At 37.0% G+C, this 20,454-nt stretch overlaps 1 protein-coding gene across 1 annotated transcript in view; it reads left to right on the top strand.

The window, feature by feature from the left end:
- TEX11 (testis expressed 11) overlaps positions 1-20,454 on the top strand; it is a 371,261-nt gene that overhangs the window by 277,749 nt on the left and 73,058 nt on the right. The window contains exons 19-24 of the mRNA XM_044764084.2: positions 3,713-3,798; positions 6,460-6,516; positions 9,572-9,612; positions 10,838-10,924; positions 12,621-12,691; positions 14,832-14,948. Of these exons, the coding sequence (XP_044620019.1) occupies positions 3,713-3,798; positions 6,460-6,516; positions 9,572-9,612; positions 10,838-10,924; positions 12,621-12,691; positions 14,832-14,948 (459 nt within the window). The remainder of the gene's footprint in view (positions 1-3,712; positions 3,799-6,459; positions 6,517-9,571; positions 9,613-10,837; positions 10,925-12,620; positions 12,692-14,831; positions 14,949-20,454) is intronic.

Below are 20,454 nucleotides of genomic sequence, written 5' to 3'. Positions count from 1 at the left end.
GAGAATATCACTCATTCATCAAATATTGATTGAGCACCTACTATGCGCCAGGCACTGTTCTAGGCTCTTGGGATAAATAAGTAAACCAAACAGTGATATGCGTTCTTGGAGCTTACATTCAAGCAGGAGAGAAGATGATAAATGATATGGATAATAAATAAGCAAATCGTATACAGTCTTGCACCACATAACAACATTTTGGTAAACGATGGACAACATATATGACAGTGGTCCCATAAGATTAGTACCATATAGCCTAGATGTGGAATAGGCTGTGCTATCTAGGTTTGTGTAAGCACAGTGATGTTTGCCCATGACAAAATCACCTAGTGACGCATTTCTCAGTATGTATCCACGTCATTCTGACATGTGACTGTAATATGTTAGATGTTGATAGGTGATATTGAAAATAATAGAGCAAGATGAAAAGGATCATGAGTGAGAGTGGGCTGGGATTGGTGTGAGTTACTATTTTAAACAGGGTGATGAGGATAGGTCTCATTGAGAAGATGCCATTTGTGCAAAGACTTGAAATTGGTGAGGGAGTTAACCCTGTAGACATATAGCGGGGGAGTGAAGAGGAAGAGTATTCCAGGCAGAGGTAACAGCCAGTACAAAGACCATAAGGTAGGTACTAGGAAGAGCAAGGAAGCCAATATGGCTAGAGTAGAGTGAATGAAGTGTGGGATTAGTGAGAGATGAAGTCAGAGAGGTAATGGAGAGTCTGGATTATGTGATCCTTATAGACCAGTGAAAGGACTTTGACTTTGACTCTGAATGAAATGGGGACATGATTTGACTTTCGTTTTAACAGAAATACTCTGGCTGGTGTATTGAGAAGAGACCATAAGAGAGCCAAGCTTGAAGCAAGGAGATCTGTTAGGAAGGTTTTGCAGTAATCTAGGGAAAAGATGACGGTGACTCAGATAAGGGAGATGACAATGGAGGTAAATGATAAATGGTTGGATTTTAGGTTTATTTGAATGTAAAGCCAACAGGATTTGCCGATAGATTAGATGAAAGGTATAAGAGAAAGAGATTGGGTCATTAAGTGGAGTTGCCATCAACTGACCTAGGAAAGGCTGCAAATAGAGCAGATTTGGGGAGAAAAGCATGAGTTCAGTTTTGGACATGATGCATTTGAGGTTTCTATTAAACCATCCAAATAGAGGTCTGAGTAGTCTGTTGGATATATGACTCTAGATTTTGGGAAAGAGATCTGGGTTGGAGAGAAAAGTTTAATAAGAGACATTAATATATAGATGGTATATACAGCTACGAGACTGGATACGATCACCATGGGGTGAATATATATGGAGTAGAGAAGAGGACCAGAAACTGAGCATGGAGCCCTTGAACATTAATGGTTTAGGGAAAAGAGGAGGAACTAGCAAAGGAGAATAAAAGGGAGCAACCAGTGAGGTAGGAGAAAACAAGGATAATGTGGTGTCTGGAAGCCAAATGTGTTTCAAGGAGGAAACAGTGATCAACTATATTGAATGTTGCTGATCGGTCAAATACAATGAGGACTGAGAAATGACCATTGGAATTTACAATATGGAGGTCATTGGTGAGCTTGACAGTAACAGTTTTAGTAGAGTGGTAGGGCAAAAGCGTGATTGGAGTAGGCTCAAGAGAGAATTGAAGGAAAGGAATTGGATACCGTGAGTATAGACAAGTCTTTAGAGCAGTTTGCTACAAAGGGAAGAAAATAAATTGGGTAGTAATTGGTGAGAGAAATAGGATCAAGAGGTTGGTTGGTTGGTTGGTTGGTTTGAGATGGGAATGAATGAGAATGTTTAATATGCTGATGGGAATGACCCAGTAAGAAAACAAAAAGTTGACAATGTGAGAAAGAAAAAGGAGAATTGTTAGAACAATGTCCTTAAACAGGCAAGAGGTGATGGACACAAGTGTATAGGTTCAGGGATTGACTTTAGGAAGGAACATGGATAGTTCATCTATGGTAGCAGTTGAAAAGGCAGAGTATGTGGTGTGGTTCCTGGTGCGTGAGTAGATGTGGTAGTGGGAACCTATGGAAATTCTCTTCCTGACTGCTTCAGTTTTCTCAGTGAAGTAGGAAACAAGGTCATCACCTTAGAGTGAAAATGGGAGAGGAGTTGTTGGGGGATTGGGAAGAGAGGATAAGGTGTAAACTAATTATCCAGAGGTGCAAGAAAGTGAATGACAAGGATAGTGTAGTATGCTGGCCCTGTAGTATTAAGGCCCATTTGATGAAGTTTTAAAATAAAGCAAATAGTTTTATGGGTTTTTATTCAGCCTCTTTCAGCTGCATGATGCAGGTGCAAAAGTCAGTAGAAAGTTGGATTTAACTAGGCTTGTGGTTTTGCCAGATAAATACAATGAAGCAAAAGAGGGACAGGAAAATCAGGAAGCAAAGGAGTATTTATACTTAGTAATCCCCATGGAATTTAAACTGGGTATGGAGGAGGACATGAAGAGGATGAAGGAGAGTGAAAAATTAGTAGCATCAATGGATTGGAGGTCTTAGTGCAGTTAAAGGATTGCTGGAGTACTAGAGGGAGTGAGTTAGAAAGGTAAGAGATGGTGGTCAGAAAGTAGAAGACATAAAACAGTAGGGTGCAGGACTAGGGTGAGGGAGTAAGTTACCTAAGGAAGCACTCACTCTCAGGGTCATGCAAGTGTAGGGTTGGTCCCTGCATGACCCTTAGAGTATCTCCTTAAATTTTACACCCTAGGAGCCTCACTTGCATCAGCTAGCTCACCCTAGTCCCAGCCCTGAGGGAGAATATGGAAGAGTTGTAATCATTAGTAGTGCCAGGGTCCGGTGAATGACTGTGCTAGTGAATAGCTAAGGTAATTGGCAGAGTGAAATTCAAGGAAATAGGAGACTAGGAGAGTAGGAGGATCATCTATGTATATAATGAAAATGCCAAAAGTTAATACAGGAGTAGTTTCTGGAGAAAATAACTGAGCAGTAGATAAGTCATCAAGAAATGGCTTGAGAGCTGGTAGATCACTGCAACAATGAGGGATAGTGGGTGATATAGTCTGATGACAGAAATTCACAGCTGGGGGTTTTAAGGAAGGCTAATCTTAAAACAGCAATAAAGAGCAGAAACTTCTTCAGCTGTAGAGGTAGAAGGGAGATAAGAGAAAAACAGCCACCACTTGAGAGGGCTTCATTGGAAGCAGTATCCTTGGCAAAACCTAGGTTTCCATTAGAGAAAGAATGTGGAGGGAACTTTCAGAGAAGAGGTTACTCGCAGAGGAGATTTTACGGATAATGGACTGAATTTCAGAAAGCATAGTGGAAGGGTTGGAGGAGTTGGAGAGAAATGGGAAAAGAGAACAAAAGAATGGATTTACAGAGCCTTATGGGGATTAGGGTGCTGGAAATAAGAGTGACCTGAGCGTCTGGGGATCTTTTGGTCACTGCTAATAAACAGCAATAGAGAGCACAATAAGATTAGTCCTAGTGGATTCATAGCAGTGTTGGCCCGGCTATGAGTGTTTGTGGATCGGAAGGAGTGGGTTTCTGGGGCCAATATGAACTTGTTCTGTTTTTGTCAACGAGTTGTATCTTCATTCTACCATCTTGCAGTAGCCCTTTTGAAAATACAAAATGAACAAATTCAGATTTCTTTCTTCTCCTTAATGGACAGGAATATAGATGACACTTTGTATCACTTTGAGATGTAATTTAACATATTATATTTGTTCTTTTTAGCATGGACAACAAATTGTGGCGGGAAAAGCTTTGGAATATTTAGCTCAATATGCAGAAGACCCACAACAAGTTCTTACAGCTTTAAAGTAAGTAATCCACACCCTGTGGATGTGAAAGGATTTCCTCTGTTAGTCTTACTCTTGGTCTATAAGCTTTGCTGAAATAGTACTGATAAGATCGGTCTGAGTCAATGCCTACTATACCAACTGTTTTTTTCCACCAGCTTTATTGAGATATAATTGACAAATAACATTGTGTAATTTTAAGGTGTACAACCTTATGATTGATGATTTGATACATGTATATATTGCAAACTGGTTAGCACAATAAGGTTAGTTAACATATCCATCACCTCACAAAATTACAAGTTTTTTTGTGTGTGGTGAGAGCTTTTAGGATTTGCTCTCTTAGCAACTTTTAAGTACATAATACAGTGTTGTTAACTATAGTTACCATGCTGTACGTTAGATCCCCAGAACCTATTCATCTTATAACTGGAAGTTTCTACCCTTTGACCAGCATCTCCCCATTTCTTCCACTCTTGGCCCCTGACAACCAACATTCTACTCTGTTTCTATGCATTTGGCTTTTTTTCAAGATTCCATATTTAAGCGAGATAATGCAGATTTGTCTTTCTCTGTCTTATTTCACTTAGTACAATGCTCTCAAGGTCCACCCATGTTGGTGCAAAAGGTGCGATTTCCTTTTTTTATATGGTTGAATAATATTCCAGCGTGTGTGTGTGTGCGTGCGTGTGTGTGTGTGTGTGTACATACCGCATTTTTTTATCCACTCACATATCGATAGACACTTAGGTTGTTTCCATGTCTTAGCTATTGTAAATAATGCTGCAATGAATATGGGGGTTCAGATATCTCTTTGAGATAGTGATTTCCTTTCTTTTGGATATATACCCAGAAGTGAGAGTTCTGGGTCATATGATAGTTCTATTTTTAATTTTTGAGAAACCTCCTTATCTTTTTCCATAGTGGCTACACCAATATACATTCCCACAAACAGTACACAAGGGATCCCTTTTCTCCACATCCTTGCCAACACTTACCTCTTGTTTTTTTGATAATTGCCATTCTACCAGGTGGAAATGCTATCTCATTGTGGTTTTGATTTGCAATTCCCTGATGCTTAGTGATGATGAGCATCTTTTCATGTACTTGTTGACCATTTGTATGTCTTCTTTGGAAAAATGTCTATTCAAGTTCTCTGTCCATTTTTTAATCAGATTATTTGGTCATTTGCTGTTGAGTTCCTTATATATTTTGGATATTAGCCCCTTATCAGATATATGGTTTGTAAATATTTTCTCCCATTGTATAGGTTGCCTTTTCATTTTGTTGATAGTTTCCTTTGCTGTGCAGAAGCTTTTTAGTTTGATGTGGTCCCACTTGTTTATTTTTCCTTTTGTTGTTTGTGATTTGGGTGTCATGTCCAAAAAAATCATTGTCAAGGAGATTTCCCCTGTGTTTTCTTCTAGGAGTTTTATGGTTTCAGGTCTTACATTTAACTCTTTAATCCATTTCAAGTTAATTTTTATGAGTAGTATAAGATAGGGGTCCAATTTCATCCTTTTGTATGTCAATACCCAGTTTTCCCAGCGCCATTTATTGAAAAGACTGTCTTTCCCCCATTGAATATACTTGGTTCCCCTGTCAAGTATTAGTTGGCCATATATACATGGGTTTATTTCTGGGGTCTCTATTCCATTCCTTTGGTCTATGTGACCATTTTTATGCCAATACCATGCTTTTTTGATTACTGTAGCTTTGTAGTATAGTTCGAAATCACAAATGTGATGTCTACAGCTTTGTTTTTCTTTCTCTAGATTGCTTTGGCTATCGGGGTTTTTTGTGGTTCCATATGAATTTTAGGATTTTCTTTCTATTTCTGTGAAAAAAATGCCATTGGAAATTTGATAGGGATGCTTAAAGTAAAAAAAGATCATTTGAACCTGATCTTCACCCTTCTCTTTTTTTATGAAGAAAAATGGTTTATCAAAAGGGAACTTTTATATACAATAGTGTGGCAGAGGAGTGTGAGGTTAGGATATGATAGCTCCTAATGATGTGACTGAGAATATGCCAGTGGGAAAAATTGGAAACCAGAGGGTTCTATAGTGGTTCCCCTGTTGATCAACTACACTTGAGGCCACACTTCAAAGGGAAATAGAGTCACAGAAATAAAAGTATCAGAAGGAGTCTTGAGACACTTGCATGCCTTCGGTCAGATAGATAGCTAAAATCATTCAGGATAGATGGTATTTTTAAAGATTTTTAGGGTTTTACACTTTACAAACTACCTTATTTTGTCAGTTTGTCATTATACTGCCAGATCCCTTCAAAAAATCGTCATCCTACTTTATATGGAGCCCAAAAGGCAATTCCAGGTTCCTTTACAGAAAGAAAAATATAAAGACTTGTACATCATACCTGATGTTATAGCAGGTGATTTGGGGCGATGATATAAACTGTGTAACTATTTAAGAATTTGTCATAAGCAACACTTTCGTTTTAAAATTATTTTATTAAATTACACTTCCAAAATTACAAAATTGGTATGTTTTCATTGCAATCATTAAAACAATACAAAGATCTTTAAATAAAATAAAATTTCCTCCTTACTCTCTCTTTTCACACTTCTGACTCCTGAGGTAATCAAGGTTAATAACTTGGTATAAATTCTTTCACATGTTTTTTCCTAAGCATCACTTTTTATATTACTTTATCATGCAGGTGTTTGTTTCGTCTTGTTCTTCCAAAAGTTTCTCAAATGCCAGAATCTGAAAACAAGTAAGTTATTTCAACAGAAATGATGTGTAACCATTAGAAAAATTATAGTTAATTTCGATATAAACCTGATATTGAGTGATGGATAAGATCAATATAAGCTCTGGGGCCAGTCTTCCTGGGTTCATATCCTGGCTCTGCCACTTATTAGATGTGGAACCTGGGCTTCTGTTTCCCCATCTGTAAAAAGAGAATGATAGTAGTACCTACATTATGGGGTTGCTGTGATGATCCCATGAGTAAGTATGTGTAAAACACTTAGAAGAAGAGTGCCAGGCCCTTACTAGGCCCTCAATCATGTTAGCTATGATTTCATTGTGATATTGCATCTGTTTCCCTCTTTCTTAACAGGAGACTTAAATATAGACATATCTCTTACTTTCCCACAGAAACATATAACCTGGTTGGCTTGTTGATTCTGATTCTTCATCAGCTTAGCTGGGAGTATTCAAATATCTTTCTGTTTGCGTTTTCTATGGCATAAGATATCAAGAACTTAACAATCATGGAAGAATTGGGTCACCAATTTTTCATTCACAAAATTCACTACCTTTTAATGATTTGAAAGAAAACTCCATTCAAGGTCTTGATTAGGGATAACTTTCAGAGAAATATCACCCATCTCTACATTCTCTACTTGGACAAAAGCCCTGTAATAGTGTCTCTCTACTTTACTTTTGCTTTATGTATTTGTACCTGGAGACAATATATTTTTTCAGCTAATTTATTTGGGAAGTAACTGTGATGGAGATAATATTGGATTGATGACATAACTTTTTTTCATAGTGCAAATTATACCCAAGCATATATGATAATTTTTGCCTCTTCTTTACAGGCTGTAAGAATCCACTAGAAGAGAACTCAAACAAACAAAAGATATTGAGACAATTGGAAATTTTGAATAATGACCAAATATTTGATGATATTAAGAAATTATTAATTTTTAAGCCTATAATGGTAATGTGGTTGTTTTAAAAAAAGAATCCTTGGGCTGTCCCCATGGCTGAGTGGTTAAGTTCGTGCACTGTGCTTCGGCCGCCCAGGGTTTCGCCGGTTTGGATCCTGGGCGCAGACATGGCACCGCTCATCAGGCCATGCTGAGGCAGCATCCCACATGCCACAGCTAGAAGGACCCACAACTAAAATATGCAACTATGTACTGGGGGGATTTGGGGAGAAAAAAAGCAGGAAAAAAACAGCTTAAAAATTTTTTTTAAATTAAAAAAAGAATCCTTATGTCTTAGAGACACATTCTAAAATATTTATGGATGAAATGATGTGATGTCTGGAATTTACTTCAAGATAATATGGGAGGGGAAGGAGTGGGTGGAGGTATCATTAAAATAAGATCGATGATGAGTTAATAATTACTGAAGCTGGTTGATGGGTTCATAGGGATTCATTCATCTGTTAACATATAAACATCTTTGGAGTTTTCCACAATAACAAATTTAAAAATAAAAAAGGAAGCTCAGAGGGGCCAGCCCGATGGTGTAGTGGTTAAGTTCGCACACTCTGCTTCGGTGGCCCTGGGTTCACAGGTTCAGATCCTGGGTGCAGACCTAGCACCACTGGTCAAACCATGCTGTGTGGCATCCCACATTAAAATAGGGGAAGATTGGCACAGATTTTAGCTCAGGGCCAATCTTCCTCACAAAAAAAAAAAGGAAACTCAGATATTAAACCTTGATAGAGAGCTCCTTGAGGGCCAGGACTGTTTGTGTTTATCTTTGTATCTCTGGAACCTAGGGACAGTATCTGACACATAATAGCCACTCAACTTATTTAAATGACTGAATATCAGTTCTTTACAAGAAGATCTTTAGCACTGGTCTTGTAAGGTGCTTTATATTCCACATAATTGTGGCATACAGTCAAATCCTATTCATTAAAACCAGTTTAGAGACAGGGAAAAGGGAAGGGATCCTGTTTGAATTATTGATAAACAAATTACAGAATATTTTTAAAACATACCTTTATTGTTTTCAAGTAAATATAGTAACAGAACTTCTGCTAGCAGTGTTTTCAGGTAGAGGCCAGGACCTGATTTAACAAATAGATTAGACTAACTTGTAAAAAAAAAAAAAAAAAAGCCTCATTCAATGGGAAGAGTCAGAGAATTGAATTCTAATTTCAGCTATTTCACTAACTTCCGGTTTACTTTAGGCAGTGACAACTTATTTAACACTTCTAAGCTTTATTTTCCTCATCTGTTAAATAAAGAAAGCTGGACTGGATAATTTCTAAAGTTCCTTTCTCTTCTAAAAGTCCTATGATTTTCAACTATCAGTATCTATGTAAGTATTAACAACTCATATGCTAAATTTTTAAAAAATTTGTTCCTTTGTTTAGGCAAAATGAGATGTTTTTCCTCTGTTAAAATTTATATTACCCCTTAAAGAAGCTTGACAAAGGGTCAAGAGACCTGGGTAATAGTCAGGACATTGTCATTAATTGCCTGACATTGGACAAATCATCCCCCATTTTCTGGTCTGTTTTCTCATCTGTAAAATGAAGGGTCTGGACTGGATAAGTGATTTTTAGACTATGTTCCTCAGAACCTTGGAAATTCTGTGGCACTACCTCAGGGACTTCCAGGAAGGTGAGACTCTAGGCCTCCACCTACCACTGGTTCAACCCAAGCAGCTACACTTTTATCTTTTCTTGTATATTAGACTTCTATAAAATTTTATTTGAGACAAAGGTTCCAATTCCCCCTCTTCAAAAAAAAAAAAAAAGCTTGAAAATCATAGAGATTACTACCTGCTCTCAAATTCTATGACCCTGTGATAAAAAACCTTATCAGTCATTTAAATCCTTTGTTGGGAGTAGGTGTAGAAGAAGAAAAGAGAAAAAATATCAGCACTGGGAATGAGGCACAGTATCCTGTAGTGGGGGAAAATGGTGTTGAAATGATAAGTTGGGGCCTTGAACAACAAACTTCACAATTTTGCATTTTCTTTGCACAGCTCTCAGGCACAAATAGTGTCTCCTTTTGGTACTTTTCTATGGTAAAGCTTTGGAACAGTAGGAAAACACTCTTTTCTTTATTTTTTAGAAAAAAAGAAATGGATAGACTCTTGACTTGCTTGAATATAGGTAAATATCTCCTTGGTTATTTTCAGTCCTTTATCTTGCCTCTATCCTCTATTAAATTCTCCAGGTACACTGAGCACATTAACTCAAACTTCATGTTTGAGTTAAATGTCGTGCTTTGATTAATGTTTGCCACAGCAGTCTACCTTGGTTTCTCTATTCACAGGCAGGGAAAAGTTTGTCATCAACAGGACTAATCTCCAAATGTAATTTCAGTTCTGATTTTATTCCAATTTGTTTTAAAGACATTTCCCGCCCTGCCCCCATTCCTTCTTGCCACTTGCTCCTAACCTAGGAATTGAACAGATGAAAAAGAATCAAGACAAATGAAAATTTTCTGAACCCTGCTAATTTTCATGTCCTCTGAATCAAATTCAGATTGTTTACTCTGTAATTTTGAAGCTGTCCTCCTATCTACCCAAGTCTGGATCATCTCCCCTATCTACTAATAATTCCTCCCTGTCCATTTCATTCAAGCTAAGCTCCTAGCTACATTGCATCCCTTTTTCCAACTCCATGCTTTCTTACCTGGTGTCCCTTTTGCCTAACAGGTCTTCCAATTACCACTGTCCATGCATCTATTTCCTTATGTCCGAAATACACCAGAAAGTTCAGATCTTAGAAATTCTATTCCATTTATTGTGGTAGTTCAATTTTATACTTCAAATACCTGTCAACAATGTGTTAAATGTAGCAAAGTGGTTTAGAAACCAAAGGTTCTCAAAAGAGAAAAACTTTGCTGGTTGGCATTCTTATCTCTCAGAAAGGCATGTGGGTATGTAATATATGCTTTCTGATGATGACAGCATGTTCTGGTTCTGTACTGTGCTTGCTGTAGGAGCTCAGTAAATATTATGTCAGCCTATAGATAGGCACTTTTCCAATTCTCAATCTCCATTTCAGTCTTTTTAATGATTGTTCCTATTCTTTATTTCCTTACACGTAAATCATATCTTTCTACCTCAGGTGTTGAATGATTGCTTTAATTAAAATTATAAATCTCTCCAAAGACGTGCTTGTCCCCCAAAATTTGAGTTAACCAGCTTCTTGGAGCTTGGTAATGCTTTTTTGTCATTTTAATTACTTTTGGTATGCATTCATGCACAAACACAAAAAAAAGAACTTTCTAAATTCAAACTCATGTTTGACTGTTTTTAAAGCAGGATTAACAATTTTGCTAGAGTATGAAGTAAAAGACCTCAATATCATATTTTCCTGTTTGATGCAGCACTCCTGAAACTTGCTCAGTTTTTTGATGGAAAAGCCTCAACTTCAGACTCAAGGACTAATGAAGCTCATTGGTTTCGAAAAATAGGTAAAAGGAAATTCTGTAGCATGGGAAACATTGTGGGGTAGTAGAATCAGACAAATGTGGATTCAAGTTCTGACTCTTTCGTTTGTAGCTATGGGTACAAGGATAACTTGCTTAATCTCAGTTTCATTATTTATAAAATGAGAATAATTATACATACTTCGTAGGATTATTAAAGGTTTTAAATGAAACAGTGTATGTACCTTGGATGTAGTAGGTACTCAATAAACATTAGTTTTCTTCCTTTTCTATAGAAATGACTCTAAGAGTAAAATCATGAATTATAACTGCAGGTCCCCAAGGTTATGCTCCTAAACTTGGTCTAGAATGTCCAATTTATTTCTAAATGTGATTCATCAAAAATAAACTATATGAGGGCTGGCCAGGTGGCGCAGTGGTTAAGTGCGCACGTTCTGCTTTGGCGGCCCGGGGTTCGCTGGTTCGGATCCTGGGTGCAGACATGGCACTGCTTGACAAGCTATGCAGTGGTAGGCATCCCACATATAAAATAGAGGAAGATAGGCGTGGATGTTAGCTCAGGGCCAGTCTTCCTCAGCAAAAAGAGGAGGATTGGCAGCAGATGTTAGCTCAGGGCTAATCTTCCTCAAAAAAAAAAAAGAAAAAGAAAAACTACACGCAACAATATAGATGAATCTCACACACATAATGTTGAGCAAAAGAAGTCAGACATTGAGTATATACTGCATGATTCCATTTATATATAGTAAAAAAACAACAGGCAAAACTAATTTATGATGTTGGAACTCAGGATAGTGGTTACCCTCTCCTAGGGGTTGGACTTGAAGAGGGTTGATGGAGTTACTTCTGGGTTTCTGGTAGTGATCAAGATCTTTCTTGATCCAGATTGGTTACATGGATATATTCACTCTGAAAATTCATCGAGCTGTACAATTATGAGTTGTGTAATTTATTTTATGTAGGTTCTATTTCAATAGAAACATTTAAAAAATTGGTGGAGGCAGTTACTACAGTAATAAGAGCAATTAAGCAGCCATGTCACCAAGTGGACTGGTTCTACATGGACCTTTTTCTACTTTGTGAGGTTTACTGAGGCTCTAATCTAAGAGAAAAGGGAATAAATACAGCAATCTGGCTTCTAAGAAATTTATGCAAATAATGGAAAATAAACATTTACACTATAGAAAGATTTAATGACTTTGATCTTTTGGAAGTTTGAAAACTTGTTTTCTAGTACTTCTTCTACTGAATTTTAATTTTGATTTTCCAAGGTGAAAATCATGCTGAATGTTGCCTAATAGAGGCTTCCACTGCTCTATGGAAGATGTGAATCTTTCCAGCAATTTTCTTCAACCTTGATTCTAATGTACCCTGTTCTTTGCTGAATTTTAAATTTCTTTCACCATTTACAGTTGGTGAGCTCCTTGGCGATCCTCATTTTTTAGCTGGATTTGTGCCAACCAAGAATTTATTGTATGTCCCCAATTTTTAAAATAAAATTCAGCACTACCTCCTTTGGTCATTAGCCTAGAATTAAAGATTGGAAGTGATAGAGGTATCTAAATTTACCTGGAAAAAATTTCTCTAAAAACCTAAAGTTAGCTTTTTTAACCCCTGAGAAATACCTCATTAGTATATTAATATTAAAGACATAGGTAGTGGAGATTATAATGGTACAGATTAAACAGTAGATTTGCATAATTATATTATATTATTTCAGCTTGGAACTTGGCTGTGCAATGTGACAAAGACCCAGTGACAATGAGAGAGTTTTTCATGCTTTCTTATAAGGTAAATATCTTCTAATAAGTATCTCGTGTGTGAACCACAGCAAGGATATGACCACTATGGCTATGGTCATGGGCTAAATATAGAGTGGGATTAGCTTTTAATCTAAGAACTTTTAATATATGTCTAAGCAGGAATGACCTAAGGAGAATTTGATCTCTATAAGGTATAACATGAGAACATGAGGCAGGTCTCCCCATACCAAAATATCAGAAACAACCATCATGAAGCCCAAAGTTCTACCTTAAAAAACTTATTGCTTTGCCTTTGAAGGTTTAGTCTCTCAGAGTCCTATATTAAAATATAACTATCTTTATCATCAGTGCCATTGAGTTAATTCTGACCTCTAGTGAGCCTGAGTACAGCAGAGTGGAACCCTGCCAGGTCTTTTTGTGTTATCCTCTCACCTTCCGGCACTATATCAGACAATGTTCCACTGCTATTCACAGGGTTTTCATGGCCAATGTATTTGGAAGTGGGTGGCCAGGTCCTTCTTCCTAGTCTTTCTTGGTCTGGAAGCTCTGCTAAAACCTGTCCACCATGGGTGACCCTGCCAGTATTTGAAATACTGGTAGCATAGCTCTCAGTATCACAGCAACACACAGCCACCACGGTATGACAACCGACAGATGGGTGGTGTGGTTTCCTGACTTGGAAATGAACCCAGCCCGCAGCAGTGAGAGCACTAAATCTCGACCACTAGACCACCAGGGCTGGCTATAACTATCTTTAGGAGGAGAATACACTAAGAAGTTGTCAATTACTAAAACATTAGGAAGGCTTTTGGGTATAGGTCAATAGGAATATAGAATAGGTATCTAGGGACAACAAGGAGTGAAAATGATGCTAAGAATCTTGGTCCTACTTTATAATTTTTCCTTGAGCAGGTTCGGCGTGTAAGGATTTGTGAGCTTATTTTGTAATTATAAGCATTTTAAAATAGTCATTAGCCTCCAAGGTAGAGGTTAAATGACAGAAAGAGAACAAGTATTGATGAGAAAATAAAAGGAGAGGGGCGAAAGAATATCCATCATACACATTCAGGAGTACACAGTATGATGTGTTGAAATAGATTAAATGTTGAGAGTTTTAGAACTGGAAAGAAGTACAGAGACAATCTAACACAGCTCCCTCATTTTATATATGAATAACCTGAGACCTAGAGAGATTGGGTGTCTTGAAATGCTATTAATTCAATGATGGTGATGATTATGACCACTAAACATTTTGAGAGATTAAGAAATAGTCTTTGAGGGGCTGGCCTGGTGGCTTAGCAGTTAAGTTCACTCACTCGGCTTCGGCGGCCTGGGGTTTGCAGGTCCGGATCCTGGGCGCAGACCTATGCACCGTTTATCAAGCCACGCTCTGGCAGGCATTCCACATATAAAATAGAGGAAGATGGGCACCGATGTTAGCTCAGGGCCAGTCTTCCTCAGCAAAAAGAGGAGGATTGGTGGCAGATGTTAGCTCAGGGCTAATCTTCCTCAAAAAAAAAAAAGAGAAAAGAAAGAAAGAAAGAAATAGTCTTTGACAGTTCAGGTATAATTGCCATTTTAATTAGGTGAAATAAATTAGTTTTGTTTTTGACATTTGTGATAGCTCTAGTAAGATTCCATGTAAGAATCCCAAGCGGCCTAGAGTTTTATTGTAGTACAAAGCTTGGAGTTTTTTTTCTAAAGCTAGAGGACAAAGTTTAATGATGAGGTTATGTGTAATGTCTGTCAAACTTTGACATTGTTTCTTTCAACCATGACAATATATATATACTAATTTCAGCTGTATTCAGTGCAAAGAAGAAATCTGTTTGCTAAGGAAAAATCACTTAGAAATTACAACATAAACCAAGAAGTAAATCACTGGATAGAAATACAGGGCCAAATGACAGTACTTGTCACTGAGAAAGATACAAGAATTGTGACAAAATGAAGCTTTTTATCTCTGGAAAGGTGCTAAAAAACAATGAAGTAATATAAAATTAAAACCGTAAATCAATGTTCTACTCTATGTCATTTTTAAAGTGAGATGTGCTTTTCCAGCTGAATCTTCTCATTCAGGCAGGATGTTGCTGATTTTCATTCTGATTGTTTATGTTCACCTGGCAGAATTCTCACTATTCAGTGATATTTTGGTTATTTCTTATCAGCTGTCCCAGTTTTGTCCTTCTGATCAAGTCATTCTGATTGCACAGAAAACATGTTTACTTATGGCAGCTGCAGTTGATCTAGAGCAAGGGAGAAAAGCTTCAACAACTTTTCAACAGGTAATGTGCCATCTTCAAAGAAAACACAAGAGTTCACCATGTTATTTGGTATGTTTGCCTTCCCCGATGCAGTTCTTTTTGATTCTCTTTAGAGAATCCTTTCCCTCCATTCCAGCCGCATCTTGATTTCAAAGACTTATAATAGCTAATTCCTTCCTAAGGAAATGTTACATTTTGCTTGGCCTCTTCTTTTAAAAAGATTAAATATCTCTTCTTTTAAAATGCCCCTGCCCATGGACCGCTCTTTCCGAATCTGTTTTTAAATATTCCTTATCTCCATCGTCTCCCTGTTACCATACGTAGTCCATAGGAGTATTTTCTCTATTTTTGTTTCCTTTCACACATTTTCTAAGGAAGAACTCACCTACTTCCACAGCTTTGATAGCCATCTGAAATTATTTACTTGGCTTGTTTTTCTTCACTCAATTGCATTTGCTTTCTTTGGCCCACATCCTTAAATATTTTATCAACTCAATTTTAATAAGAAGGCAAAATTCCTACCCTTGCCTGAATTCCACTCTCGGTGTCTTAAACCTTACCCCTTTTAGAAGATACCAACATCAACATCTCAGTCTCCCAAACACCAGAGTTTTGGCTGTCTTTAGTTCTTTGCCTTCCTTCTTTCAGGCTAAGAAAATTCTCTCCAAATTGGACCACAGTCATTTGCATGATTTTAAGATCTAGATCTCTCTGCTTTTTTCCTCTTATCCAAATGAAGAAAACTTGCCAGTTTCCCATACTTGCCAGCTTCGCTTCTTTCTAATTGGTGTAAAATTCATCTTGCTGTTTATTTTCTTCCTTCTGTTAATCTCTCCTTTCATATGATCCTTCAGATCTGGAACAACTCTCACCAGATCTCTACCAACATATTTCCCTTCCTTTCTCATCCCTTGTTGAGTTCAACAAACATTTGAGTACCAAGCTCTCTGCTGGGTACTGGGGATAAAGAAGACAAAGTCCTTGTCCTTGAGGACTAAAGGGGCCTCATTTTAGGAATCTTTTCATTGTAAAAGAAGATGAGAAAAGAATCTGTGTGCCCCAGAGCAAAACCAAAAACAACCATTTTGCTTCTTACCAAGTACGGCTAAATGTAATTTTATTCTCAATAGGGTCCTTTGCTTTACTAAAAAATAGTAATAACATCTTGTTTTTACATAGTGCTTTTAACTTTTTAAAAGTTATCCTTTTTAAGTTGGTAGTCCTGACTTTGTTAAATTTTATATCTCAGTGAATAGAGATCAAATTGATGTGAGGTAAGTTTCACAAAATGTTTTTTTTTGTTTGGTTTCATCTTTTTCTCAGCTCAGAAAGCTCTTTTTTTTCACTATATAAGTCTTTGGGTTTTTTTTGTTTTTGTTTTTTTGCTTATTTTTTACTGAGTTCATAATAGTTTACATCATTGTGAAATTTCAGTTGTAAATTATTTCTTGACTATCACCACATGAGTGCTCCCCTTCAACCGCTGTGCCCACCCCCCACACCCTTCCCCTGAACTGTTTTCTTTGTCCCTGTGTTTGTTTATATTCCAAATATGAGTGAAATCATATGTGTTTGTCTTTCTCAGTCTATCTTATTTCACTTAGCATAATTCCCTCCAGGTCCATCCATGTTGTTGCAAATGGGATGATTTTGTCTTTTCTTGTGCCTGAGTAATATTCCATTGTAAATATATACCACATCTTCTTTATCCAATTGTCGGTCAATGGGCACTTGGATTACTTCCATGTCTTGGCTCTTGTGAATAGTGCTGCAGTGAACATAGGAGTGCATATGTTACTTTGGATTGTTGATTTCAAGTTATTTCGGTAGATACCCAGTAGTGAGATACCTGGGTCATATGATATTTCTATTTTTATTTTTTTAAGGAATCTCCAAACTGTTTTCCATAGTGGCTGCACCAGTTTGCATTCCCACCAGCAATGTATGAGGGTTCCCTTCTCTCCACACCCTCTCCAACATTTGTTATTTTTAGTCTTAGTGATTATAGCCATTTTAACAGGTTTAAGGTGGTATCTTAGTGTAGTTTTGATTTGTCTTTCCCTGATGATTAGTGATGTTGAACATCTTTTCATGTGTTTATTGGCCCTCTGTATATCTTCTTTGTAAAAATGTCTGTTGATATCCTCTGTCCATTTTTTGATCAGGCTGTTTGTTTTTTTGTAGTTCAATTGTGTGAGTTCCTTATATATTATGGAGATTAACCCCTTGTCGAATATATGATTTGCAAATATTTTCTTCCACTTAGTGGGTTGTCTTTTTGTTTTGATCCTAGTTTCTTTTGCCTTGCAGAACCTCTTTAGTCTGAGGAACACCAACTTGTTTATGTTTTCTTTTGTTTCCCTTGTCCGAGTAGACATGGTATTCGAAAAGATCCTTTTAATTTCGCTGTCAAAGAGTGTACTACCTATATTATCTTCCAGGAGTTTTATGGTTTCAGGACTTATGTCCAAGTCTTTGATCCATTTTGAGTTTATTTTTGTGTATGGTGTGAGATAATGGTCTACTTTCATTCTTTTGCATGTAGCTGTCCAGTTTTCCTAACACCATGTATTGAAGAGACTATTTTTTCTCCATTTTATGTTCTTGGCACCTTTGCCAAAGATTAGCTGTCCATGGATGTGTGGTTTTACTTCTGGGCTGTCAGTTCTTTTCCACTGATCTGTGTGCCTGTTTTTGTACCAGTACCATGCTGTTTTGATAACTATGGCTTTGTAATACATATTGAAGTCAGGGATTATGATGCCTCCAACTTTGTTCTTTTTTCTCAGGATGGCTTTAACAATTCGGGGTCTTTGGTGGCCCAATATGGATTTTGGGATTTGCTCTATTTCCATGAAGAATGTCATTGGGATTCTGATTGGGATTGCATTGAATCTATGGATTGCTTGGGTAGTATGGACATTTTAACTATGTTTATTCTTCCAATCCATGTGCATGGAATCTCTTTCCATCTCTTTATGTCATTATCTATTTCTTTCAATAATGTCTTATAGTTTTCATTGTATAAGTCCTTCACCTCCTTGGTTAAATTTATTCCTAGATACTTTATTCTTTTTGTTGCAATTGTAAATGGAATTGTATGTTTGAGTTCTCTTTTTGTAAGTTCATTATTAGAGTATGGAAATGCGACTGATTTTTATAAGTTGATTTTGTACCCTGCGACTTTACTGTAGTTGTTACTTATTTCTAATAGCTTTCTGATGGATTCTTTAGGGTTTTCTGTATATCATGTCATGTGCCAACAGCAAGAGTTTCACTTCTTCACTGCCTATTTGGATTCCTTTTATTCCACCTCTTACCTAATTGCTCTGGCTGAAACCTCCAGTACTATGTTGAACAAGAGTGGTGAAAGTGGGCCTCCTTGTCTTGTTCCTGTTCTCAGAGGGTTGGTGTTCAGTTTTTGCCCATTGAGTATGATGTTGGCTGTGGGTTTGTCTTATGTGGCCTTTATTATGTTGAGGTAATTTCCTTCTATCCCCATTTTGTTGAGTTTGTATCATAAATGGCTGTTGGATCTTGTCAAATGCTTTCTCTGCATCTATTGAGATGATCATGTGGTTTTTATTCCTCAGTTGGTTGATGTGGTGTATCACGCTGATTGATTTGGGGATGTTGAACCATCCCTGTGTCCCTGGTTTAAATCCCACTTGATCATGATGTATGATCTTTTTGATGTATTGCTGTATTTGGGTTGCCAATATTTTGTTGAGGATTTTTGCATCTATGTTCATCAGTGATATTGGCCTGTAGTTTTCCTTTTGTGTGTTGTCCTTGTCAGGCTTTGGTGTCAGAATGATGTTGGCCTCATAGAATGTGTTAGGAAGTGTTCCATCTTCCCTAATTTTTTGGAATAGCTTGAGAAGGATAGGTATTAAGTCGTCTCCGAAAGTTTGGTAGAATTCTCCAGGGAAGCCATTTGGTCCTGGGCTTTTATTGTTGGGGATGCTTTTGATTACTGTTTCCATCTCTTTACTTGTGATTGGTCTATTCAGATTATCTATTTCTTCTTGGTTCAGCTTTGGGAGTTTGTAAGAGTCTAAGAATTTATCCATTTCCTCTAGATTGTTCATTTTGTTGACATAGCTTTTTGTAGTATTCTCTTATAATCCATTGTATCTCTGTGGTATCCATTGTTATTTCTCCTCTTTCATTTCTAATTTTATTTACCTGAGCTTTCTCTCTTTTTTTATTTGTAAGTCTGGCTAGGGGTTTGTCAATTTTCTTTATCTCCTCAAAGAACCAGCTCTGTGTTTCATTGATCCATTCTATTGCCTTTTTTGTTTCAATAGCATTATTCTGATTTTTATTATTTCTCTCCTTCTTCTGACTTTAGGCTTTGTTCTTCTTTTTCTAATTCAGTTAGGTGTAGTTTGAGATTGCTTATTTGGGATTTTTCTTATTTGTTAAGGTGAGCTTGTACTGCGATGAATTTCCCTCTTACTATGGCTTTTGCTTCATTCCATATGAGTTGGTACGGCATGTTTTCATTTTCATTTTTCTCCAGATATTTTTTTATTTCTCCTTTAATTTCTTCAGTGATCCATTGGTTGTTCAGTAGCCTGTTGTTTAGTCTCCACATCTTTGTCCCTTTCTCAGCTTTTTTCTTGTAATTAATTTCCAGCTTCATGGCATTGTGATTGGAAAATATGCTTGTTGTTATTTCAGTTTTCTTAAACTTACTGAGGCTTGCCTTGTTTCCAAACATGTGGTGTACCCTTGAGAATGTTCCATGCGCTCTTGAGAAGAATGTGTATTCTGCTGTTTTTGTATGGAGTGTTCTATATATGTCTGTTAAGTCCACCTGGTCTAGCTTTTCATTTAATTCCCCTGTTTCCTTGTTGATTTTCTGTCTCCATGATCTATCCAGTGATGTGAGTGGAGTGTTGAGGTCCCCTACTATTATTGTGTTATTATTAATGTCTTCTTTTAGATTTGTTAATAGTTGCTTTACGTACTTTGGTGCTCCTGTGTTGGGTGCATAGATATTTATAAGTGTTATGTCTTCTTGGTGGAATGTCCCTTTGATCATTATATACTGCCTGTCTTCTTCTCTCTTTACCTGTCTTATATTGAAGTCTACTTTGTCTAAGTATTGCAATACCTGCTTTCTTTTGTTTGCCATTAGCTTGGAATATCGTCTTCCATCCCTTTACTCTGAGCCCATGTTTGTCATTGGAGCTGAGATGTGTTTTCTGGAGGCAACATATTGTTGGGTCTTGTTCTCTAATCCATCTCACCACTCTGCATCTTTTTATTGGAGAATTTAATCCATTTACGTTTAGGGTGATTATCAATATATGAGACTTAATGCTGCCATTTTATCACTTCTTTTCTGGTTCTCCTGCATTTTCTTGTTTCTCCTCCTGTGTTTTTTGGTCTACCAATTGAGTTATGTAGTGTTTTACGTTGTGTTTGTTTTCTCCTTATTTATTATTTGTGTCTGTGTTCTGCTTTTTTGTTTAGTGGTTACCATGAGGTTTGTATTCAAAATCTCGTAGATAAGATA

The sequence above is a fragment of the Equus asinus genome, chromosome X, assembly GCF_041296235.1.
Source record: "Equus asinus isolate D_3611 breed Donkey chromosome X, EquAss-T2T_v2, whole genome shotgun sequence".
Classification (NCBI taxonomy): domain Eukaryota; kingdom Metazoa; phylum Chordata; class Mammalia; order Perissodactyla; family Equidae; genus Equus; species Equus asinus.
Note: the sequence above shows the minus strand (reverse complement) of the source record. Positions and strands in the feature narration are given on the sequence as shown.